The sequence below is a fragment of the Alligator sinensis genome, unplaced genomic scaffold (genome assembly GCF_000455745.1).
Source record: "Alligator sinensis unplaced genomic scaffold, ASM45574v1 scaffold469_1, whole genome shotgun sequence".
Classification (NCBI taxonomy): Eukaryota; Metazoa; Chordata; order Crocodylia; family Alligatoridae; genus Alligator; species Alligator sinensis.
The window spans coordinates 3,460,205-3,484,998 of NW_005841934.1; the positions used below are offsets into that span (position 1 = coordinate 3,460,205).

General features: G+C 50.0%; 2 protein-coding genes and 1 long non-coding RNA gene across 10 annotated transcripts in view; 1 reads left to right on the top strand and 2 right to left on the bottom strand.

Moving 5' to 3' along the window:
• Positions 1-12,810, bottom strand: part of LOC112549583 — a 231,558-nt gene extending 218,748 nt beyond the window's left edge. Inside the window, exon 1 of the long non-coding RNA XR_003093067.1 lies at positions 12,739-12,810. This is a non-coding gene — a long non-coding RNA (uncharacterized LOC112549583). The remainder of the gene's footprint in view (positions 1-12,738) is intronic.
• Positions 1,357-21,376, top strand: ACOX2 (acyl-CoA oxidase 2). Of its 5 annotated transcripts, none has more exons than XM_014517982.2 (15): positions 1,357-1,780; positions 2,431-2,600; positions 3,861-4,023; positions 5,926-6,077; positions 6,953-7,060; positions 7,726-7,845; positions 8,667-8,782; positions 9,205-9,377; positions 10,485-10,647; positions 11,305-11,495; positions 12,750-12,911; positions 13,691-13,796; positions 16,558-16,775; positions 18,041-18,173; positions 19,607-21,376. In XM_014517982.2, exons 2-15 carry the CDS (start codon positions 2,450-2,452, stop codon positions 19,670-19,672), a joined length of 2,022 nt encoding a protein of 673 aa, XP_014373468.1. In that variant the 5' UTR covers positions 1,357-1,780; positions 2,431-2,449; the 3' UTR covers positions 19,673-21,376. The 5 variants fall into 5 exon arrangements, with proteins under 5 accessions (XP_014373468.1, XP_006019690.1, XP_025054793.1 ...); XM_006019628.3 differs by having other exon boundaries at positions 1,357-1,634; XM_025199008.1 differs by having other exon boundaries at positions 1,357-1,558.
• Positions 20,456-24,794, bottom strand: part of KCTD6 (potassium channel tetramerization domain containing 6) — a 6,067-nt gene continuing 1,728 nt past the window's right edge. For all 4 annotated transcript variants that reach the window (XM_006019629.3, XM_006019630.3, XM_025199012.1 and 1 more), the window contains 2 exons: positions 24,229-24,334; positions 20,456-22,806 (listed from right to left, as the gene is read on the bottom strand). In XM_006019629.3, coding sequence (XP_006019691.1) covers positions 22,120-22,806; positions 24,229-24,255 — 714 coding nt within the window. In that variant the 5' untranslated portion in view covers positions 24,256-24,334 and the 3' untranslated portion in view covers positions 20,456-22,119. The remainder of the gene's footprint in view (positions 22,807-24,228; positions 24,335-24,794) is intronic.

Sequence of the window (24,794 nt, forward strand, 5' to 3'; positions counted from 1 at the left end):
GCTTGCAAACAAATCCCACCGCTTCCAGTGAGCCCCAGTGGGGAACCCTGCGGGCAGGCAGCATAGCCTTGCATGCTAGATCGGGCACGGGGCTTGATCCAGGCGCACGCTAAGATGGGGTCTGGGCACACAGGGCCTGATCTGGGCAGTGTGAGAGGGGATCTGGGTGGCACAAGGCAGGATCCAGGCACACAGGGTCTGATCCCGCGGCCAACCTCCTGGGTCCAGCTTGTGGACCAGCCCCAAGCCACTCACCCAGCCCAGGAGGTCACAAGATTGAGCACCCCGGCAGAAACCAAAGCCCCGAGTGTTATTCGAGCAAGGAAAACATCTAGCTGCCTTTCAGCAATGTACCCTGCTTTTCTACGGTAGTCTCAACTGATCACAATGTGGAAGACCAGGGTTCAAGGCTCTGCTCTGCCCTGGCTGTCAGGCTAAAGGCTGTTAACAACCCGGCCCTGCACACCTTCAAGGCTGTTTATAACATCACGGCGTTTAGCCAAAGCGGGAGCCAAAGAAGGTTTCATAATGTCTGAAAGCATATCGAGTGCCAGCCATTCATTCACCCCTCGGGTTCATCACATTGCCGCCAGGTATGCCCCGAGAAGCAGAGCCTTTTTCAACACTCTGGAAAACCCAGCACTACCCTCCTGGTGGCTGCAGGGCAGGGGCAAGGCATGGGCTCCTTCCTCCGACACCACCTTGCACCAGCATATGCTAGTGGGAGCCCAGGCTACGGCCCCTGGTTGCTCCCCGCACCGTGCTCTGGGCCCATGGGGATTACATGAGAGCGTGCATGCTGAGGCCTGCATGGGGCCTGTGTGTTTCACTTCAGCATGGGTGTGAGCAGACCGAGATTCAGCTGCCAACCACCATGGACCAGGAGCCTCACGCTGGCTCTGGGCAGGTCAGGGCAGACTATGCCACTTACCTGAAAAGACCTTCTTTGGTACAGCATTGCAGCCCAGACGCAACCTGGGGCCATCCAGGGCCCTCTGACCCCCACAGCAAAGCTGCTATTAGGGTGGGTCTCAACATTTTTAAGCTCAAGGCCCTTGGAAAATGCCAGCTCTGAGCTTCTACTAATTTTAGGGACTACAGACAAATACAAGAGCAGTTCTTCTGTTGCAAAGCACCCAGGAAGGCCACAGCAGGGCGGAACATTTTTAACACCCTGGGTTCCTGTTTCGCATCTCTGGCTTGAGCACCCTGGTTGAGAATCGCCGCGCTATCCTGCTGTGCCGCACCCTGTAGCGCTCGCTGGTGGCCGCAGGAAAATCATCAGAGGATGGCCAAAGCCAAGAAACGCTGCCGCTTCGGCGTCAGACTGGGCAGGGGACACGGCTTCTCTGCAAGCTGTGGCTTTAGGCTGCACAAACCGGGAGGCGTGCGAACCAACCAGGAGAGGTCAGTGGCGATAAGCACGCACGAGCTAGCAGAGCCTACAGAGTTAATCGCAAGCCACGACGATCAGCACAGCATGCTGGGGTATGTAGACCGAGCCCGCCGTGCACAGGGGAAGAAGTCATCTTTCCTTCTGCGGACTGCCAGGGACAAGGTACGTGCCCTTCGTGTCTGCATCTCGTGTGTCAAAGCTGACACGGAAGCACGCCGCCACAGCTCTCTCAGTGCTGGTGAGCAGACAGCAAGGGCAGGCCGCCGTTACGTTTGTCTCCTCGAGCTGCTCTTTACCGAGGGCTGCTTCTGTGCTCAGAGGACAAGGCCTGGGCTTTGGATTCAGTGTCTAAATACGAGCACCCCTGACGGCAAGATCACCCCGGTGAGATTTCCCAAAGCTGGATGTCCTTGGCGTTTCAGGGCTTCTTGTTTGGGAATGAAAGAGCAAGCCCCCGTCACTAAGAAGAGGTGGAGGTTAAGGTCAGAAGGGGCTGAGCCTGGCCTCCAGCACAGCGTAGGCTAGGGCCAGTCCACTAGACACCCTGCACCAGCCCTGCGCGCTCGGGGTTGTATCAGAGGACGCGGGAGAACGTCACTACCGGCAATCCTCAGCGCGCGCTCCCTGTCCGTTCCACTTCCCTGGCGTTACATGACTCTGCACATACCGAGTCCAAGCCCAAGAATCCCAGTCCCACCTTATTAAAGCACCATCAAGTGCATATCACACCAAAAAACCAGACAAGTATCTGAACCAGAGCTGGGAGAAATGTTCAGAAAGACAGCACCTAGCTCGCTCCTTAGCCGGCAATGTTAACATGCAGCTTATTAGCCTGGAATCATTAACCCGGTAAAAACAGACTTTGACCAGAAAGAGAGACTTAATCAAAGATGAGTGCAACCCCTCAGAGTTTGATGTAGCTTTTCCTCCTTATAAGGAGATCATTAAACACGTGGTAACTAATTAACATGCTTTAAAACCTGCTGCACGCGCTCCCCAGGACCAGCAGACTAATCCACACCATCCTTTTGCAGGGCTCCTAGCGCTCCCAGCATGGCCCCAACCAGGTATCTCAGGAGCTCGGCCAGCAGGGATGTGAATCCCGACCTCGACGTTGAGAGAAAAACTCCCTCCTTTGATGTCGAGAAGCTCACTACCATATTGGATGGCGGCGCTGAGAACACACGTGTCCGAAGAGCAGTAGGTGAGTGGGGTTTAAAGACTTGGCACTAAGCCTGACTAGAAGCAGCAGATATGCTCGCAATGATTTATTGCCAGAGGAAGGCTGTGCAGAGGGAATCGGGCTCCCGAGCAGCTTGTTATTTCCACTGGACTTAATACCCACCCTGGTTTAGACACTTGTGTTGTTAGACGGTGCTCTTTTCACCGGTGCTCAGCCATGTGAGCAGCAATGTGCCAATACCAGCTCTCATGGTGCCAGTTTCTAATGTAAAAAAATCATGATTTACAACTGAAAAGCTGCTGCATGAACTGAGGCTTTAAGACCCAAATCCTGCCCTGCCAGCTTAGTCAGGTGCACTAAGACCTGCTGTGTGGGGAGCATGCAGGGGAGCAGGACAGATGGACTCAAATAGCCAGTCTTTTGCCCTATTCCCCAGTGTATCAGACAGCCAGAACTGTTGGCAAACGCACCATGTCAATCATTTACAGATGACACCAAGCTGGGGGGAGGTGTGGACACCTCGGAGGACAGGGCTAGGATCCAGAATGACCTGGGTGCACTGGAGAAACGGGCCGCAGTTAACCAGGTCAAATTCAACAAGGACAAGTATGGAGTCCTGCACTTGGGACGGAATAATTGCATACACAGTTACAGACTGGGAAGTGATTTGCTAGATTGCAGTACTGCAGCAAAGGGCCTGGGGTTTGAAGTGGACCATGTGTTGACTGTGAGCCAACAGGGTATTCTTGTTGCAAAACAGCCGACAGCATCCTAGGCCGTGTTAACATTAGCATCACTTGCAAATCAAGATTCTTCTGCTCAGTTCAGCACCGGTGAGGCCTCACCTGCGGTGCTGCGTCCAGTTTTGGGCCCTGCACTTCCAGAAGGATGTGGACAGACTGGGGGGAGTCCAGGGTAGAGCAACAGCATGATTAGGGGCCTGGGAAGCAAGACTTCGAGGAAAGGCTGAAAGAACTAGGATTGTCCAGCCTGGAGAAGAGAAGACTGAGGGGAGATGTGATAAGAGTCTTCAAATACCTGAAGGGTAATAAAGAGGGTGGAGATGGGCTTTTCTCTGTGGCCAGAGGGGACAGGACTAGGAGCAATGGCCTCAACCTGCAGCAGAGGAAATGTAGGAGGGGGCCAAGCACTGAACTGACCAGCACGGTAAGAGAGGTTGCATTTGCTCCTGCACGGGGCCCGGGCTTTGTGGAGAAGACGACTGGTCCGACCAGGAGCAGAGCTCCCCGAGGCGAGCCGACTGCCCGCTCTGTTTTACAGAGGCTGTGATTCACAGCGACCCTGTGCTCAGCAGGGAGGACAAGTACTTCCTGAGCCAGAACGAGAGTTACGAAGCGGCAGTCAAAAAGGCCGTGCACCTCAAGAAGATGATGCACCAGATGAAGTGGACCGAGGCTGGGCTTGAAAGCAAGTACTGTACTAGGTACCTGGTTTGTTTTCTTTTTCCCAAACGCCTGCCAGCATTTTCACCCTTCCCTCCTTTTACTTCAGTATTTCGCTCTTCAAGACACCTGTATCTACAGGGCTCGTGGGGCACACTTGACCGACTGACAGGCTTTCGGCACAAGCTCGCTCAGGTGTTTGCTGCAGCACCGAGCTGGCGAGCCAGCGCGCCTCCTGGTATCGCCCGCTCGAGCAGCTGCATACAGCGGCTTCCACACAGTCACAAGCACAGCACAGGGCGCTGTAAATAGCCACCTCCCCAGGCCTGCCCCGTTGCCCTCACACTCACACACCCCCCACTTCCACAGGGACTCCCAGACACACCCAGGATACACAGGAACTGACCCCAGTAACAACACGCTGGATGGAAAGGGACCTCCGGGGTCATTGAGATCCAGCCCCTGCTGCCACAGACGCCCACCTCCTACAACCCCTCTGACCAAATGATCTGCTTCATCTTAAAAGCTTCCGGCCCTCGTGGCTCCCATCAGAAGGCTGTATTAGGACCTGGCTTCTCTGATGGCACACATACTTCCCTGTCTCTGCTAGGCTGAGGCATTGCACAACCGCGTGTGCCACTTCCGAGGCTGCAGCACATCGGTGCTCCTCAGCCATCCTGTGACCGACTGATACTTCCAGGCCTTCCCACCTGCTGAGCTCCCTGTTCACAGCAGGCCCCACATGCCCACCCTTGTACTTGGGGCTATTGGGTTTCATCCCATTTCTATCCAGGCAGTTCGCAAGGTCGCCCCGTCCTTTCTGGTGGAGTGTCAGTACTGATGATGCCTCCTAGCTCCGTGTCAGCGGCTAATTTCATCAGCACTTTTGGGGGCCGAGGTGTTCCTAGATGCTGTGAAACAAGACCAAACCTTGAGGAGCCCCACGAGTAACTTCCATCCAGCCCGATGCTCTTCCCTTCAGCAGAACCCACAGGCACGTCCCCTCTAGCCAGGCCCTCGCCCCCATGCAATTCGTGTTTTACCCCCACCGTCTCCAGCTTCTCTAGTCATTTCTCACAGGATGCTGTATTCATGCTCTGCTAAAGTTCAAATAGATTGGGTCTCCTGCATTTAACTTGCCTAGCAAATCAGTTCTCGTATCAGAAAAGATACCAGGTGAAAAGTTAAAGACAGCAGGTTCATTTGGGAAGTTCATATGGTATTTTATTCCATTTCCTACCTCCAGGTCCTTAGTCATTCCTTTCTTCCAAATATGTTCCAAAGCCTTGCATGCTACTGAGGCTAGACTCTGGTGGGGTCCACAGCTGTCCATACCACTTGTATCCCCTACTTAGATACAGGTACGGCATTTGCCATTCCCCAGTTAAACGGTCCCCCTCCTGCCTGGGCAGAGATACAATTCCAAGTCTGCATGTGTGAGCAGGTGATACATGTGTTTCCCATCAGGACAGAGAAGAATGGGGTTAACAAGTCAGGCAGAAAGCAGGGTTGATTTGCACTTTATAGACTAACTACAACAGAGATGCATAAGCTTTCATAGGCAGAAAGGCTCTTTGGGTAGATGTGATATCTTTTATTAGACCAACTAAATAGTAGGAAAAATTATTCTATGCAAGCTTCCAGGCACAAACACTCTCCTTCAGGCATAAGGAAAGTCTGTTGGCGTTTGTGTGCTTTTCTGGGTAGAATAGAAGCCAAAATGCAAAATACAGTCTGTGAAAATGCAAGTGTGTGCCCATAAGGTTCAAAGGGAATGGGAGAACTGTTTTTTCCTGTAGTGTGAGATCAGATGCGCCTTCTGACACCGAAGGGAAATGACCATTTGGGGTGGGCAGCAACTGGATTCTGTTAAATGCCCCAACACACACGGTGTCCTTGGACCTGGCAGCCCTGTGGCACTAGCGACCATTTATTCTTCCCAGGGCGCTCGGAGGGGAGGTTGCCTTCACCCTTCACAGTGTCTTTATGGAGAGCATCCTGGCACTGAGCACAGATGAGCAGACTGCCAAGTGGATACCCCTGGCCGAGAACTACTGCATTCTAGGAAGCTACGCTCAGACAGAGCTGGGACACGGTAAGGCTGCAGAGGACACGTGGCATTTCCTCAGGCCCACAAAGTGTAAATCAACTTAGCCTTACGATTTCATCTGAGGATCTGGCCCCGAGGGGAGCAGCTTAGGGCAATGAGCTGCGCTCACCCAGAAGTTCAAAGACTTGAGTTCAGAGGTTGAGGTGAGCCGTTCTTCCGCTTTCATTTATGGATGGCCATTAAAAAAATCACCAGAGCTGCAGAAAAGCAAGTTGGAGGCTGAGTGGCTTTTAATTCTTGCAAGTGAAGGGAGTAGGAAAGGGAAGAGGTGGGGTTAGCTTTTGGATGACCGAGACACAAGGGAGTCACCAGGACCAGGGAACTGGTTGGGAGCACACGTTTGGCTTTAAATATTGTATGCTTGAAGAGAGCTGTCCAGGTTGCCTCGGGGTGGCACTGCCTGACAGACGGGTTCTAGAAACAGGTAAGGAAGCAGGCTGGTTTGTTCTAGAGATGGGCAACAAAGCAGCCTGGTTTGCAGCTCTGCCCTTGAGAGTAAACCACAAATGGTTGGGGATGTCCACATGAGCCTCTAGAAATTACTTCAACTCAACTGGAGTCTAAAGCCCCAGAAACTCCAAGAGGCTAATCACTGAGCCCCTCATAATCCACAGCCTCTGGTGCAAGAACCAGCACTGACAGCACAGTCCTTGGCAGTGAGGGAGAAGCCAGGTCAGGCAGGGGAGCTCATAATATGCCAGAAGTGGCCAGGGCCATTACTCTGCAGGGGAGTCCTGGGAGTTCCTTGGGCAGAAGGCAGAGCTGTAAGGGCGATCCGTACAAGGAGGAGCCTGACTCTTCTCTCTCTCAAATGACCCTTCTGACATGCTGAGCCAGGATGTACATTTATTCTTGCAAAGGGACTTACATTCGGGGTTTTGAGACAACAGCGACTTTCAACATTTCCACCCAGGAGTTTGTCCTGAACACGCCGAAGATCTCTGCGATGAAGTGGTGGCCTGGAGAGTGTAAGTGCCAAACCCGGATTGCACACTGGTACTCCTACTAGGGATGTGGGCCCCCAGGCGTCAATGAAGGCAAACTCCGTATGTATCATGTTAACGGGCAAACTTTCTGATGGAGGGCTTATCAGAAGTAGGACGGCCAAGAGACCATCATGGCCTCTGGTGCAGAGGTCCCCAGACTAGGGTCACAACCCCGAGCAGGGTCATAAGCCCAACACAAAGGCTTCTGGAAGGGTCAGGGTCACACCAACAATAGGGTGGAGGACTCAGGAAGCTGCTCTGTTCTCTTGCACACCACAAGCCAGAGACTTTCAGCCCACAGCTTCTGCAGAGGGGAATCTGCACAAATATTCAACTATTTAGTTCTCCGATCCCTGTGAGACAGGTGAAGCATGCCCACTTCACAGATATAAACTGAGGCAGAGAGACTAAGTGACTTGCATAGGATAACTCAGAAAGTCAACAGCAGAACCAAGGTCAGGACTCAGGGATGCCCAGGCTCCTGCTGTCCACACGTAGCTCACCAGACTGTGCCTTTTTCAAGGACCTAAGCACTGCTGACTGCTTTGCCCATCACACGCCAAACAGCTGCTGTACCCAGTGCAGCGGCCTGGGGAAGCAGTTGCCATATACAGCCTCAGAGCAATGTGGTTTTCTCCCCCTTGCAGTGGGCAGATCAGCAACCCACGCCGTGGTATTTGCCCAGCTGTACATTAAAGGGAAGTGCTATGGCGTGCATCCTTTCATCGTCCAGATCCGCAGCCTCCACGACCATTCGCCTGCACCAGGTAAAGTGGCTCTTCAGCTGTTTCCTCCACAAATGCCTATTTGGATGTTGGGTTCATGCCCGGGCCAGTGCTACAGGTAGCCATGAGAGCTCCTCAAAGCAGCTCACAGAGCAAGGAAAGCTCCTGAAGTTTGAGGAGCCACAAAGAGTCCAGAACTAGCCGGGACTGACCCCACCCGTAGCTGTGATCGCCCCAAGCCAGAGATGTTCCAGCAGAGGCTCTTGCCCTGTGAGAAGCCACAGGCGCCCCTGCAGCGCTGACTCCCATGCACAGCACTACAGGAACCGGCTGATCCTGCTGCCGGCCCAGGAGGGAGCAGGCACAGCGCTGCCGCTCGCATGATCAATGCACCCCAGAGCGCACGCACACGGTGCTGCTGTGCTCAGGAGCAAAAGCACAGTGCCCCTGGTGTGATGCGGCCTCACAGCCTCCCTTGTCAGACCTCTAAGCCTTGCCCCCACAACTTTGCACTGCCCATGCTGCTCTCATTATGGATCTGCTCCAAGCCTGCTAGTGGCAGAATCACTGGTAACACTGTCAGGCAACTCCCGATGAAACCTCCCTTCCATCTGCGGGGTGCTGAGATCCCTGCCCCGTGCTGCTGCTTCTGATTGATGTATTAACAGCTCAGCCCCAGCCATGAACAGTACATGCATGGGTAAAGCAGGCAGATGTGCTGGGACTCAGAGCCCTTTTTCCCCACTCAAAGTTTCCCCCGAGGGGAGAACTAGAGGAGGTGAACCGCACCTTGTCCCAAGTCCCCAAACCTGTTACAGAACAGGGAGGAAGAAGTAAATAGGATCCATCTTCCCACCCCTTAGGAGTAACTGTTGGAGACATTGGCCCCAAAATGGAGTTCAACCACATTGACAACGGCTATCTGCTACTGCGAGACGTTCGGGTTCCTAGGGAAAACATGCTGAGCCGGTTCTGTGAGGTATGTTACAAACTCACCCATCAGGTTCCCACCCTGGTACCAGAAAGGATATTAAGGCCCTTCTAGATTTAGGGCGAGACCTTGCCCCCAGGTGTGCATGCAACTCCTGCCGAAATCACGGGGGTGAGAAGTTCTGAAGGGGGCGGGGTTCTTCTGAATCCAAAATTAACCCTCTCCCATGTTGCACGTTAGAGGGTGGAGGATTAGGATTCAGGCAGAATACACCAGAGTCAGTAGAAGAAAGAGCTTGTACCTCTTCGCATGGGTCGTTTTACACCCACGTATCAGAATATCTAGCTCCATCGTCGCCAAGTGTTCGTTTTGCTCACTGCAGAAGTACCAGCAAAACCATCTATTTTAATGAAAACTCTTCTAAGCCTTCAAAGGATGATATCCTGTTACTGGGTCTAATCAAATTCCAGGTCCTAGCAGATGGCACATACGTGAAGCGAGGCTCTGAGAAGATTAACTACTTTAACATGATCATAATACGTGTTAAGATGCTTTCCAATGAAGTTGTGCCCACACTGATGAAGGCATGCACCATCGCCATCAGATATTCTGTGGTTCGCCGGCAGTGTGAGCTGAAGCCTGGGTAATAGACTGTCAGGGTCACAGGACGGGTCCTACTTTTATTTCTGTCTATCTTTCACCTCTGATGTCATTGCAGTGACATCAGCTTATGCCCTGCCACAAACAGAAAAAATTATATCAGCACCTTCCCTTGCAATTCGCAAGCAGCTGACATTCACTGCCCAAGATCACGGCTGAGCTGTGTGTATCGCGCAGACAAGAAAGGCCGTTTATGACCCTGCCCCGACTGGCCTTTCCGCACGATCACATAACCCAGCAGAACCTAGAGAACGTGCCCACCTCCCATGCCATTAAAAGCTGACGCTAAATTAATTGCCTAGTGAACAGCTACATGGTGCAATACCGACTTTTTATGACCACTAAAACACATCCTTAACAACATTTTTGTCCTGAACGGTTATTGTTCATGTAGGCCCCAAACAGTCACTTGAATGACCTGCTTTCAAGAGCCTAGTAGGCAATTCCAGCAAAAATGTGGTTTGCCTGGACTGTGACACCAAACGCTGCGCCCGTTGTACTAGAGCCTGGGGCCCAGCCTGGGAAGCGGTCCGATTCCAGTAGCAAGCTGAACTGTCCCCCAGAACTACACGCAGCAGAAAAAGTATCGGGTAAATGAAGGTGCTCAAGAAAAGTTACGAAAATAGGTCAAGACATTTTCAAAAGGATGCCAAGGTTTGGCTTGCAGGAAAGAATCCTGGTTTTACCCTTTCTTTCCTGGCAGCCTGCATTAAAAAATGCACACTGCAATCAAGGGAGATTTTCAGTTTTATGGCCATTTGGATCAAGCCACTAACGTGAATAAGGACACAAGGCAATCTCTGCATGCAGTTGTTGCTCCTTAGATCCTTAGTCACCTTAGCTTTACTGTTCTCCTTATCGCACTATTGCATCAGAAACAATGGCAAAGCACCTTTGCCTCCCCGGCCTTTATTGCTACAGCAACACCTACTAGTGTCGTCAGTCTGTTAGCTGCATTGAAGACCAGACAATTCAGCTCATAAAGCAAAAAATGCTCTGGAATTCTTAGATTATCAAGGGATTTTAAGCTAAACTAACAGTCACTGCTATTGCTGTCCACAGTTTATAAAAATAAATCCTCCTTCTACAGTGACCAAGAGGCAAAAATCTTGGACTATCAGACACAGCAACAGAAGCTACTACCTATGCTGGCAACAGCCTACGCCTTCCACTTCATGAATCAATATATGAATGAACTCTTCAGCAAAGGATACAGAGAAATCAAGCAGAGAAACTTTGATTCACTGCCTGAGGTACTTTGCAGTAAAAATAATCATTGCTATAGTTTGCACCCATCCTGTAATTTTCTCTCCAGGTGCCCTACCAAGGGGGTGGAGCATTGCTACCCCCATCAGAGGCACGGGGGAACTGCAGTACGGAGAGATGAAATAACTTGTCTGAGGTCATGCTGAGCGCCAGTGGCAGAGCTGAAGTTACAGTTCACAACTTTCTGTCCGAGAACAGAAAACGCCATTTGAAAACCCCAGATCACTCGTTCCCGTGACCTGGGGCTCAGAATAGAAAAGGGTTTGCCTCAAGCCTCCCTCTTGAGTAAAAAGCCCTACTTCTGGGCTATGGACCAGCATGTTGCTTGGTGGAGCAAACTGCTGAGTACGGCACACTGGTGCCTTGATGAAAGTATCGCCTGCATGCAGCTAGCCACATCCTATCCTTGGCTGCACGAGTGACAGCTCACAGCGTGCACCAGGTGTAGAGGTGCCACAAGCCACAAACTCAAATGGTGACTGGGTTCAGAGAAACAGGCAACATGCAAATGGATGCAATGATGCTAAATAAGCTGTACTAGCAAAAAAAACACTCTGCACTTTGCTTTTTAGAGGTGTACTGGCCTTAATCAATGCAATATTGCAAAAACCTTCTGGTGCTAACGTTTTCTCCCCTCTGCACAGCTTCATGCATTTTCCTCAGGCCTCAAAGCCATTTATACTGAGCACTGCACTGCGGGAGTGGAGACCTGTCGCAAGGCATGCGGCGGACACGGTTACTCTCTGCTGAGTGGACTCCCCTCCTTGTATACTAGACTAGCAGCTTCTTGTACATACGAAGGGGAAAACACGGTTCTGCTCCTGCAGACAGCCAGGTAACTACCCGCTATTTGCTTTCTAGAGCATCTTCTCGGACACAGCTAAGATCAGCTTCTTTCCCAGGCTGCCTTTCATCAGTGCACCACAGGCCACACGCTATTCAGGTCTCCCTCCCGAGGGAGGGAGGGAGGAACGTGTGATTGTTGCTGTTTGAGGGGCTGGGACATGCTGAGATGCTCTGGTGATGGAGGAGGGGGTTGCAGGCACATTGTACCAGCCCTTCATGACCTCATCATTTGGGAGCGAAGGGCGAACGTGCTAAATGTTACGTAGGCAGGGACAGAGATTTGAATGGGATGCATTGCCTTTTAAGAGACTTGTAAAATAAGCTTAGTTACAAGAAGGCAAACTTGTTCCACTTGCTCTCGGACCTGCCCTGTTCCAATAATGTTGTTTTCTCTTGGCTATACAGTCTGACAATTAACTACAGCATGTAAAGCCCAGTAAAGGGGCAGCAATAACATCTAACTGAAGTCACGAACCTGGCACCTACTCATCTAAAATGGAAGGTGCCTAGCACGCATCCCAGGGGGCAGAGGTCCACACAACCACACACATACACATGTACTAACCAGGCTAGCACTGCCACCAGGAAGGCCAAGAGAGCAAAAGGCTGTAACCTCTTACACCTGCAGAGAGTTGATCCAGGTCACAGCTGAGCCACGTCGGTGGGGCAGGGCTGTGCATCTGCTCTGAGGAAAGGGGACTTTGGTCTCTGGGGTGACACACATTCATTTCACAGGCACGCACAAGCTTTTCAGAAAAGGAGAGAGCCACTAAACCCAAACTGGCATTAACATTTCTAACGCTGTGGTGCAGAGCATTTTGAAGATGATAATGTAGCTCATTATCACACAGATGGCAGCATGGTAATAGCAACAGCAACATCGGCACTAACAATTCATCAGATAACATTTCTGCGTTGCTGAATACATCAGAGCCAGGCCTAGCACGTCAGGGCTCTGTTCACTCTGTGGTGGGTTTAACCAGCAGTACAGGCAGAGAGAAGGAGAGAGACTGACCTCTTTCCCACCACCCACCAGCAGAAAGAGGCCTGGTATTTTACTGGTGACTCCCCAGGGCTTGGAATCATGGCCTGAAGGACATATTTGGATGCACTTCCCCAGGTTTGCACCTGGGTTCAGCCAAAAAGTCCCAACCTCCCTTAGCAGGGGTGGCTGTCCGGGCACACCCCACGCTAGTCAGGCGCACCGAGCAGAGGCCTGTGCTGATGGTTACCTTGTTCCCAGGTTCCTGGTGAAGTGCCTGGGGGCAGCTCACTCCGGCCAGCCTGTCCCTCCATCTGTTGCCTATTTGTCTGCAGCGAACTCTGAGAGGTGTCTGGTCAGGGACAAGAGGGACTTTCTCCAACCAGATGTTTATGTCGAAGCCTATCGGCACGTCGCCATCAGGTCAGTCGTGGGATGCTGGGGTGTGCAGGCAGGGGGCTTTGCTCAGCGTGCCACTCAAGAGGCCCTGGACCCAAATCCATCCTCACTTACAGTGAAGCCACTCAGTCAGCTGCCTGGGTTAAAGAAGACAGAGACACGAGAGTTTAAATGCAGCAATGGTCTCTTTGCGCAGGTAGGACAGTTCTCCCCCCCAGGTCCTATTAACAATCAGCTTTTCAGTTCCCAAAAGCAGGTGGCGGGGGGAGGTGTACATCCGTGGGAAACAATGATCAGCAGCTACTTTCTCAGCAGGGCTAGCCCCTACAGACCAAGAACCACTCGTGTCCTATGGAAACACAGGTCACCCCATGGAAACTTTGCCTCTGCAGGAGCCTGCTGGGTGCTTTAGCACCAGGCCTTGCTCAGCGTTGCTAACAGAGGGGAAGGCCAGCTGAACCCTGCTGATGTTTAGCCCAGCACAGATACAGAGCAGCTCCTTGGAGAGGCACACGTGCATAGCAGCAGGGTCTGGTGCCACATGCTGGGGGCCACATGCCTGAGATCAGCCATTAACGCTCATTTGCCCTTTTCCACACATTGCCACCTCTGCCCTCTGGGGAACAGGCTCCAGCCGGGCAGGTTAGGTCTCTAGAACCAAAGCTCTTTGCTTTCGGCGGATGGAGAATGGAATGAAGCCCAGAAACATCAAGGTGCATGGGCAAGGCTGTGAACCCAGAACACATGTGGCAGATGGTTTACATACATGTCCAGTGTACAAAAGGGTGTTTTCTCCCCTCCAGGGTCCTCAGCAGTGCAGCGGCCAAGCTGCAGGCGCTGGTTCAGTCTGGAGCAGAGCAGCATGAGGCATGGCACCAGTGCACAGTGCAGCTGGTACATGCTGCAAAGGCAAGTACATACCCCTGCGCGCCCCTGAGCCAGCCTGGCGGCAGGGACCACAGCTAGCTCCAGCAGCGCTCATTCTGCATCCTGGCACTTCCTGGTTTGGCTACGTAGCACCTGGAGCCTAGATCAGGGCACTGATGTGCCAGGCACAGGGGAGGAGGCAACTCCTGCCCCAGGGAGCTTGCAGCTGCGGGGAAACAAGCATGCAGGGAAGAGAAGCGACTTGCCCAGGGCCATGCTGCAGTTAGTGGCAGAGCCTCCCTCTCCCCATTTAAGGCCCAACGGTTGGACTGCACAGTCGCAACCCACCACTCAACTCCACGAGCATTAGCATTGGCAATGGCCACGGCTCCTTTTACACATCGGGGCTAGAATCAGGCTGTTTCAGAGGCCCTGGGTCAGGCTGACCCTGGTGTGTACTAGAGCAGTGGGCAGGGTGAATTGTTTCCTTTTTGCTTTAAGGAACATGGGGCTCTTCAGTGACTGTAGGTAGACATGCAATAAAGTCCTGGCTGCCCTTGCCAGAGAGGGTCCACCAGAGAGTCCACGCCAGCCCCGCCACACACCACAGCCACAGAGCACCGGCCACAGGAAATGAGAAAACTCAACACATCGCGGAGCCTCTAGAAGGCCACAGACAAAAGCAAAGGCGCCGCTGGGTTTGCAAGTTATAACCACATTAAACGCATGTTACTGTCTTGCTCCCTTTTAACCCAAGAGGAAAAGTCAGAAGCTACTCAGGCCTGGGCTCCTCCTAACCAGGTTTTCATTGCAGTGACACTCACTTCTCCTGACTGATGAAACACCCCTGCTCCGCTTCAGCCTAGGCACGGACCAGTTAACATGGAGTCTCCCTCGACCCCTCATGCTCAGGGTGCATGAAGGAAACAGGCAGCAGGTCAGATGCCTGCTGCCGCACGTGGGGTGGGAGTTGAAGATCATGACCACCCACATGCTTCTGTCTCTGCAAGCACTCAGAAGGGGTGCGCTCTTGTGCTGTGAGCGTGCACAGAACAAATGCTGCATTACCACCTCCCAGGCAAATGCAGTCTTACAAGAGCCACTCGCTAACTCCAGCGAGTGGCATTCTCTCTCTGCCCTTACGTTAAGCCCAGTTAGCTGCCTGGTGTGCATGCTGCCCATGCCCTTCCCCTGAAGAGAATGGTAGGCAGCCTCAGTGGAGGCAAGGCCCTTCTCTCATCCCAGTCCCTGCATCGATGCCCAATAAGTTGTGTGTCCTGAAGTGCCCCCGAAAGCTTGCTTAATAACTATTCTCCAACTATTTGGGTTGGTCTAATAAAAGATATCAAATTCACCCAAGGAACCTTGTCCGCCAGTCCCATCCAAGCATGGGACTCGGGACATTTGCCTGCCCTGATGCTTTTGAAAACTGCCCCACACGCTTGAATGCAGACACGGCCCTTGCTCCTGCTCCACCTGGCTTGGAGGACACGCCCTGCTCTGCATTCTCCCTGCACCTCACACAGGCCCACCTAAGCCAGCTGTGAACTAGTGAACATGGGCACTGCTAGCAGTGGTGCTGTGGGAGCCTGGAGCTCAGTAGGGGCCGGCTGCCTGAGTGTTTACCCACAAATGCTACAGTCGTGCAGAGATCTATGCCAGCTAGCTGGAGCGAGGCAGCGTGGGTCGATCGGCTCTAGCTGCGAATGCTAGCGGCTGCAGTACAGGCAGCCTGCTGGGGCAGGAACCAAAACAAGGTACCCAACAGGACTGCAGTCAATAAGCATGCTACAGATAGTACAAAAGAGTCACCTGGGAGCAAAGTCACAACCGAGATGCCCCCGCCCACTTTGAACAGGCGCTGGCTGGGGGCTGGGACTCAAACGCCATTCTGCGTCTCCTGGAGTCCACGCTGTCCCGCGAGGCACTGCTATGTCAACCCTAACGCTCCCAACAGCCCCAGCCAGGACTACTTATTCACAGTGAAGGTCCTCTTGCCTCCTGTCAATCAAGGCATGGCACCTCTGGGCTCCAAAAGCTTTTTGAAGCCAAGTGGTCAGGCCCAACGGCAGGCGCCAGTTCCGTTCATTTTGGTGCAGCAGACAGTAGGACAGAGTCAAGTACCAAAAGGAACAAGAGCGCCAGGAAGATGCATGTTCATCCAGCTCTCTCTGAAGAAAGACAGAGGCCCCGGGGCTCTGAAACCCTACAAAGGATGAATGACAGACTAAGCACAAAGTTCTTTGGGTAAATCCAATATATTTTATTAGACCAACTCAAATAGTTGGAAAAATTCTTCTTTGCAAGCTTTTGGGTACAAACACCCTTCATCAAGCTGAGGCGCCGTCTGCAGACGGTCTGTGCTCTTCCTGGGTGGAGTGGTAAAGCAGCCAGAGGCCAGTATGTATGCCTTTAACATGCGATCTTTAACAACACAGCTTTGTTCCTGTACCACAGGCGTGCTGATTTTCCAGGGGTGAGTACAATAGGATTTTAATGCATTCATGCCATTCAGATGGCCTGGAATTGCTCACTGATGATACGCTGAACATTCGTTCCAAATTCTTATATCATTGCTATAAATAGCAGCAGGGTGACTCCAAGTTTCTTCCAGCATGCAGAAATAAAACTTGGATGTAGCTGGCTTGGCCCCCAAAGAGCACAGACTGGGAGGAGCGTTGCCAGTCCAAGTGGAAGGTTCTGTAACCTCTGCAGGAACATTTCAGTCATCCGGTCAGCCTAGCACTTAATGCTGGAGGCCTTCAAGAGGAGGCATTCACAGTCAACTGTAATTGTTTTCTAGGCTCACTGCCACTACCACGTTGTGAAAAGCTTTGCAGAAGCAGTCGAGAAACTTGGACAGGAGGCTGGAATCCAAAGAATGATAAAACATCTCTGTGGGCTCTTTGCATTACACGGCATCTTCTCAAACACGGGTGATTTCCTGCATGATGGCTACATATCTGGGGACCAAGTGGACATGATGACTGCATCCTACTTGGATCTACTTGCTATTGTACGGTGAGCTATCAGAATGGGAGAAAGCAACACATTAGGATTCCCCCCCTCCACCACCATGAGATGGGGAAAACGTTAAAAAGAAAACAAGGATGTTTGTACTTCTCCCAGTTCAGCACCTCAACACTGCCAAGGCAAATACCAGTCCCCTGCCATTAGAGTTCAATTTCTAAAATTAAAACGTTGCCACCAGCTAAAGGTACGCTCCCAGGCATATTCAACTCAGCTAAAATGTGTCTGACAAAACATAGGCAGACAAGGTTCTTTGGGTAAATCTGATATCTTTTATTAGACCAACTATATTGGATATAAAAGATATCAGATTTACCCAAAGAACCTTGTCTGCCTATGTCTTTAGACCGACACGGCTACAACCTACACCCCTCTGACAAAACATGACATTTCCACGCGCACTCAGGAGAGTCCGTGAATTCTTCTCTGAACAGAGATATTCTGCTGCAGAGGTCACGGCCCAGCTGGTGCGACACTGGGCTGCTACCAAGGAACACATGACATGACTCACAAAAATTTAACCGACTATGAAGCCAGGACATTAGGTGACAGAGCAAAAACTGCCTCAAGGGCAAAAAGCTCGATTTCTAAAAAGTTCACAAGTATGCAGCCTGCTGTGCTGCTCTTAGCACCCAGGGGAGGGCAGAGCCCATGGTCAGGGCACAGGCTTGGGAGATATAATTTGCCGTGTTAGTTTTGAGTAGAAGCCAGGGTAGCCACCTTACAGACTAACCAAAGTAGAGCTATACACAGCCCAAGCTTTTGTGGGCTGAAGCGGACTTCATCGGACACTGTGCAAAGATGTGCAGGACTTCCCAGTCAGGCAGGTGGGGCTCAGGCACCCTCCAGCATCCCCTTGGTTTAAACAAGTCAACAGCATTCATTAAGGATGCTTATGAGGCTGAAAACCTCTTTCTGGAGAAGGTCACAGACAATGGAAGTACCTACATTGTGCAAAGCCTGCAGCACTAGCTGCTAGGCCTGCTGAGCAAACCGATACACTCCAGCCCTTCAGTCCTAATGCAAGGAATAGTCCAGAGACACCAAGCACTGCGCAGCCTGCCTCTGAGGAAAAGGAGTAGGGCTTGGCCCTTAACCAGCCCCTAGAAGAGAAACACTAGTGCAAAGCAGTTGGTGAGTTAGGGACTAAGGAAATTAACTCCCTAGTAAGTTTGGCAGCTGTTTCCCATCCATGGACAGTGCAAAGCAATGACTTCGTTAATGGTGTAACAAGCACAGCTCCTCTGCTCCTCTAGGAAAGATGCTGTCCCACTAGTGGATGCTTTCGACTTCACGGATGAGACCTTGAACTCTGCGCTGGGCAGCTACGATGGACAGGTCTACCGACGGCTCTACCAGTGGGCTCAGAGGTCACCATCCAACACAAAGGTAAGGGCCGGGGGCAAACAAATCTCCCCAGTTTGCATTTGTCAGGGCAAACCAACTTTGCTGTCTGTCCTTTGGGCTTTTACTATGTAAACCAGAGAAACATAAGCAGGGTGACAGCCTTGAGTCCAGAGAGGAGTAGGGTAACCTCCTCCTCCCCTCCCCAATTCATAGCTTAGGAGGGAGCTGCACCAGCTGCAGCCAGGGCTCAGAAAAGGGCATCTTGGACTCTGGTGCTGCAATGAACACCATGCGGGCAGGCCCCTACTGAAGCCAGTGGGGCACCACACAAGCACAGAGAGCTGCACAGGGGAGTCACCTGCCCCCTTCCTTGTGCAGAAGCCCTGGGAACAGCAGGGTCTGGCCCTGGGGCAGCGGTAGGAAACCTATCTGCAGATACATTCAGACTGGCCACCATGCATTTGTTCCATCAATTCAGTGCTTGTAGACAGGCTGGCCTGCCCCTGCACCAGGTTCTGCTGATCTACAAAGCAGCGCAGCCACCGTGCACCTCCTCACACACTGCTGATTTGCCACTTCTAAAGGGAGTGGCCTCCAGGAGGGCGAGACAGCCTGCGTGCACTGTTTCACCACTGGGCAGTCTCAGAAGAGCCCAGGTAGCTCTGCTTAACCTTCAGTCTTCTTGTGACGGGCCCTGCTGCCCCCTGGCAGCCGAAAACCCACCAGATCGGGTAGCCCTTTAGTCACCAGCAACCAGGGCTGGATTTGAAAGAGCAATGAAGAAACTGGGGCCTCCACAGCCCATCACCAGTATGCGGCTGTCCAGTTCCCTGGCACAGATTACGTTCCATTACTTGACACTTAGGTCTGTTTTTTGACACCTGAGCTACCAGAACACAAGGATACACACAAAAACAACCCCTGCGCGCACACACTTTAGCACTACAGGAAAAGTAGCTGATTAAAACAGCCTGCAGTAGCAGCATCTGCTTTCTGCACAAGTACCTTTATCAGCATACCACTCATCAATTAATATCTTCTTGCGGTACATTTAACAGTAGGAGCAGACTGCAAACAAAACAGGTTCATGCCTCGCTGCCTTCACTTCTTATACTGCATTAGAGGTGAATTAACATAAAACTGTGTGGTAAAATGGTTATTATCCAATTTGAAAACCAGCCATCATGTATTCAAACAATTGAATACAAGATATGAAATAGGCCTTTGGCAAGTACTCAAAATGAAAGTATGCTTTCTAAAAATAAAGCCCGGGGACTCGTCTGGGTGACTGGTAGCTTGTAGTTAGTTACATAATGGGAGCACTGGGGAGTAAGGCCTTAAGAGCTCGCTGTGACCCTTTAGAAAAATCTTCTAGCTCCTGCACCAAGCAGATCATTCAGAACTACTGAGAAAATCATTGTGCTGTCCTGGTCCTTAAGTCCCTGTTAATGTCTTTCTCCATTCTCCCTTTCCAGCAGCCAAACCAAGCCTATGAAAATTATCTGAAGCCACTTTTTCAGAATGGTCTGTCCAAACTGTGAAGATCATCAATTACTCGGCACAGACAGCATCTTCTTCTGGTCTTTCTTGTATGGTGGAAGATTGCACTAGCAAGAGCAGTAACAGACCACTCACTTCTACTTGCTGCAAGTATCAGACAGATTTTTTTTAGCTACTTGCTTGCATCTAAGAAAGGGACACCTCTTCCAGCTGTGTCTATTATTAGGTGGAATTCCATTACAATCCTGGTCTTTTTTTGTGTCTTCAATAGGGTTAGAGGTTGAAATATTTAGCACTCTTGTTCCGTTAGTATATTCAGGTTTAAAGAATTTATTCGCTTAAGATGCTGGCTGACCATTATTTTGTTTAGCCCTAAGATGCCATGTACAGAATTAAGGAACTGAACTTTGCAAAACACCAAAGGTTTCTAAAGCCAGCTTGCTTGATAGACATGAAAGGATCCTCTTGAACATAAGGGTTTTTTTTCCAATAGGGAATAGAGCCTCTTATGCTTTGTACAGCTCCAAGTTTAAACAATCCATCCAAATTCACGTGCACTAGGTGCTAGCTTCAGCTTGGGGGATTCACTTTACTATGGTGCAAGCTGCCAATACTCTTTTTCTGTGAAGCTGAGGGTTTCAATAGGATGTGTACCATTTGGAATACTGTTTGTTAAATTATCCTCCATAATTGCAGGAAGAACAGACATTTTTCTACTAACAACAGAAGTAACAGTAACAGTATCTTCTCAGGGTTTCAGATTCCTGCCCAGCAACAGACAAACAAGCAGGCTTCCTGAGCTGCCTCCACTTAACTGAGTAATATTTTTTTTTTGAAATAAAGCACTTAACAGCAATAAACAAAACAAAAGGGGCTGGAAGTAAGAGGGGGGGATACAACAAAGGAAAAGTGACACCCAAGTTCTCCAGTGCCAGAGAAGTGCAAACCAACTGAATGAGCCAAGATGAAGTGCCGCCAGCTCCTGGAACTCTACGCTGGAGGAAACAGCGGCTAAGAGCGAAGGCCCAGGCTGTTTCTGAACATCTCCAGGAAACTGGGGTCCAGGCTAGCCAGATGGCAAAGCAACTGAACCAGCTGCAGAGGGAGGTCATACACAACGAGAAGGGTGTGCATCACTTAAGGCAGAAACATTGACCTAGAAAGAGGAGTGTGTATACAGCTGCACTGGTCTGGTCCCTCAAAGCATAGATCCAAGTGGCAATTCTACCATCTTCTAACTTTAACCGATTCTCATAGAAGGACTCTGTAGTCTACGATATGAGAAGCTCCACAGAATGCACAGGAGAGGCGGACGCAGTTCTGTGAGACTGCCCGGGAAGAACGCTGAGCTAGTCCTTTGACTACAACGGTAGCAGCAGCTGTCCCAGCAGGGGAACCGAAGTGCTGACACGTACTGGAATTAATTTGATGAACATATCAAATTTTGATCACATCCCTTTCGGAGTTATAAGGATTCAGCTCCTAGGCACACCATGGACAGCCAACCTGCTGACCAGCTTCAGTGCTTTTCAACTGCCCATTATTTTAAACACAAACTCTCCCCTTTAATTTCTAGTATTAAAATTATCTGTTGCAACAGCACAAGATCTTGTAACTTGAATTTTAGAAGTGAGCTGTTTTCACGATACTCCAGAAACATGGTATTGAGGGTAGCAGACTGGCAGCTTCACTTCCATCCACTGATACATTTTATTTTCTGTTTTCCTAGAATAATAAATTACAAAGACACAAACAAGATAAAAAGCTTATTTTCATAGTTCACATTTTTATTAGCTTCTTGCTGGCAGGCATTACACTTGGGAATAACAATGCACCAGGCATTAAAAATATGAATTCTACCACAGGAACATTTTGCATTCAGAATCCAATATAAATATTTCTAATTGTATTTCCATGGCTACAGATAATATTTGGTTGCTTGATTTATATGCATAGAAAAAAACAGTCGTCATAACTGTAAGAAATTGTACTTAACAAGTACTTTAAAAGGGGCTGGGATTTGTTTTCCTAAAATATTACAATACTGTTTACTGATTTAGAAACTAGGTTACACTACATGATTGTTGCTTTTCCCCAGCTGCATCTTAAATTCTGTTTGTTCTTTATTCCTGGCGGTTTAGCATTAGCTGAATTAGAGACCATTTAAAACAGAGGCAAATTTTAGCACTTCAAATGACTTAGCTGTGCTAATGACACATAGGGTCCTATCCCACTGGTTGTTAGGACCCCCTTTTCCCAAAAAGTGTCTCAACAGTTTGAACAGGCACATGCATTTTTGTTTCTGGACAAAACAAAAACAGAGCTGCTAGAGAAAGTAACTTCCCTAGACCTTAATGAATATTAATAAATAGTCATATAAAAAAAAATAAAAGAAGCACACACTGTTGGTTTAGTCAAACCCAGGTCCACACAGGTGCACTGTCCAGAAAGCCGCTAGCCACTGACACTGCTCTTGTGGAGTCAAACATCAGTCATCCGTTTTCCGTGCCAGCCTACAGAAAGTCCAGTTGTGCTCCACCGTGTTCTCATTGGCCCGTTCACTCATGTGGTGGACACGTGTGTTTCTGATCGTGAAGCCTTGCTTTGTGATGTACTCCATCAGGTGGACTCGGAGAGAAACCTCCTGGTGGTAATCACATGGTCCAAATGTGAAGGAAACTTGGCAGTCTCTGGTGTCCATCATGTGCTTATTCCACTTGGTGAAGTGGTTTGAAATGCCTTCCAGTAAGGAGTGGACCTTGGTCGTGATGGTTAACTGTGTTATGATCACTGCCACTGGATTGGAATATTTGGAAAGCTTCCGTGTGCTGGACAGCTCCACTACTTCCTCAAAGGTATCCATAGGATACAAAGGCTTGGGGTCATTAAGACACTGGATTAGGGGTTCAATCTGGTAGAAGTCTGCTTCTTTCCGGAGCAGATCAAATTCCTTGAAGTCCAATGGCAAATTCAGCTCCGAAGTCCTTAAAAAGTTAAGGACGTATCGGAAAAGTGGTCCATCTCTGTCAATAAAGTAATTACCCTGAGAGTCCCTGGCAGTGGGAAAGTCTCCCCTGAACATGGCCCCAAGCATTGAATCTGGATACCTCGTGAGAGTGGTCAGGGAAGTTGTATACATGTGTCCACCCACATTGATTGTGACTGGATCAGTCATCTAGAAAGAAAGAGAGAAATGACAGAGTTTATCAAGTCCCCACGAGAATTTTATCACCAAGGCACATGGCAGTTACTGCTAGAAATGGGCTCAAGAAAGAACCGCATCTCCTCAGCTGCAAACCCGGGAAAGGCCTCACTCTTGAGCAAAGACAAGAAACCTGGTGACACAGCACAGCTGGTTACAAGAGAGAATATCCAAAGCTCAGCGCAAATTGTGAGGTGCTTTACAGACACCAAGGCCAGCATGAAGCTTCCTGTCAGCACAAAGGACTCTCTCATCAGCAAAGTAAGCGTTTCCTATTGTGCAGAATGTCAAACAGATGCAAAGGATGATCGTTCTGAGCCTAGAGAACCAGACAGAGTCAGACGCCCAAGGATCTGTCTCGTAGCATGTCTCATGCTTTGAGAGAAACATAGCAAATATGCCCCAAATCTCTGCAGAAAATTAAAGGACATTTAAAGTCAACTTTTGCTTCGGCTGTAGGGAGCCATAAAGACAATACTGTAGCCTCAGCTTGTAAAAGACACATCTGTCAGACAAAATGGTTGACTGCGTAGAGGAGGTACCTGGGCACTGGAGGCAGCCCACAGCTATAACCACCCACATCACACCCAGAAAGGCAGGTGAGAGAAGAAATACAGATCCCACTCGGTCACTGACTCATGGCCAGGGCTGAGGGCCTGGCAGATGTATCCAAAGAGAGGAGAATGCTTAGAGGAAAAAAGGAAGGAGCAATAATAAGATGAGCGAGTCTGGCCTAGTTTCAGAAATGCAGTTTAAGAGGCAAGAATAGTTTTTCCCCAAATACAATGGCATCAAAGTACGTAAAGGAACACGGAAGATTTTGCTTTTTCCAGGACCCTGTACATCAGGGAGGTTGCTTTCAAACACTTCCTAGCCCATCATTGTGGCCCGATCTTTTTAAGAGAATTGTAAGTGTTGTCTTAAGTCAGCCTACGTGCCCTGAGTGGCCTGGGCAGCATCCATGTGTGGCATGTGGCAGACAGGGCAGACAGAGAGGCAGGCAGGAAGCAGAAAGCAAAGCAGCAGATCAGGCAGGGAGCACAGGGAAGGGAACAGAAAGCAGAGCAGCTGACTGGCCAGGGAACAGGATCAGTGCGGCACTTGGGGAAGTAGTGGGGCTAGTTTGTAGCACAGCTGCCAAAAAGGCTGGCCCCACTGTTTTATGTAATTCCTGCACTCTGTCTGGAGATTAACAATGTGAAAGGCCCCGACAGCCATACTGAAATGAAACACCTAAAGACAATGTAAGTAAATTGTTTTTAATAAGATTTTTCTTCTCATATTTTCTTCTCTGGGTCTATACAAAGCCAAGAGACTGGAGGGGATCCTTACATTAAAATCTGGAAAGCCCAAGTCTCTCTCAGCATGCACACACATCTGTATTGGCTCACTTACCATATATCCCCAGTCTCCATTATCCATCTGTTCTGTTGCTTGATCTATGGGAGTCCAAGTTTAACAGAAGGTTGCTGAAGGGATATACAATTCACGTCTATTCCCCCTGCAGACAAACAGATAGATAAAACAAATAAATAGAGAGATCTGTCAGATTATAAGCATTGCTGGTCTTTAAGTGCTTCTACTCAAAGACAGGCTGGGTCTTGCTGTCACCTATTCAGGCAGCATAGCAGCAACACCCACAAAATAGGACTTCCCTATACTAATCTTCCAGCATCCTTTCCATTGCCTGAAGACAGGCCCCATCTAGAGAGAGCAGTGCCTTCACGCTGTCCTCAGTATTCCAGATTTGTTAAATAACCTGCATTGCATTTCTGAAGTTTTATAGTCGCACACCAGCTACATTTCATCTGAGTGGGGGACATCTATCTTAAAAAGTAACCCCATTTACATAAGCCAAATGCTTGATTTATTCATCTACTGAGATGGACCTTCAGACATAAGATGTGGAGACCTGTGTGCTAGCTTTATGAGTCAATAATTCTGTATCTCAGCATCAGCAG

Excerpts from the sequence above, each read along its gene's own strand:
- ACOX2 (XM_014517982.2), top strand. The coding sequence starts at position 2,450 with ATGGCCCCAACCAGGTATCTCAGGAGCTCGGCCAGCAGGGATGTGAAT. Across the intron at positions 4,024-5,925 it reads GAAAGCAAGTACTGTACTAG|GGCGCTCGGAGGGGAGGTTG; the intron begins GTACCTGGTTTG and ends TATTCTTCCCAG. Across the intron at positions 7,846-8,666 it reads CGACCATTCGCCTGCACCAG|GAGTAACTGTTGGAGACATT; the intron begins GTAAAGTGGCTC and ends CCCACCCCTTAG.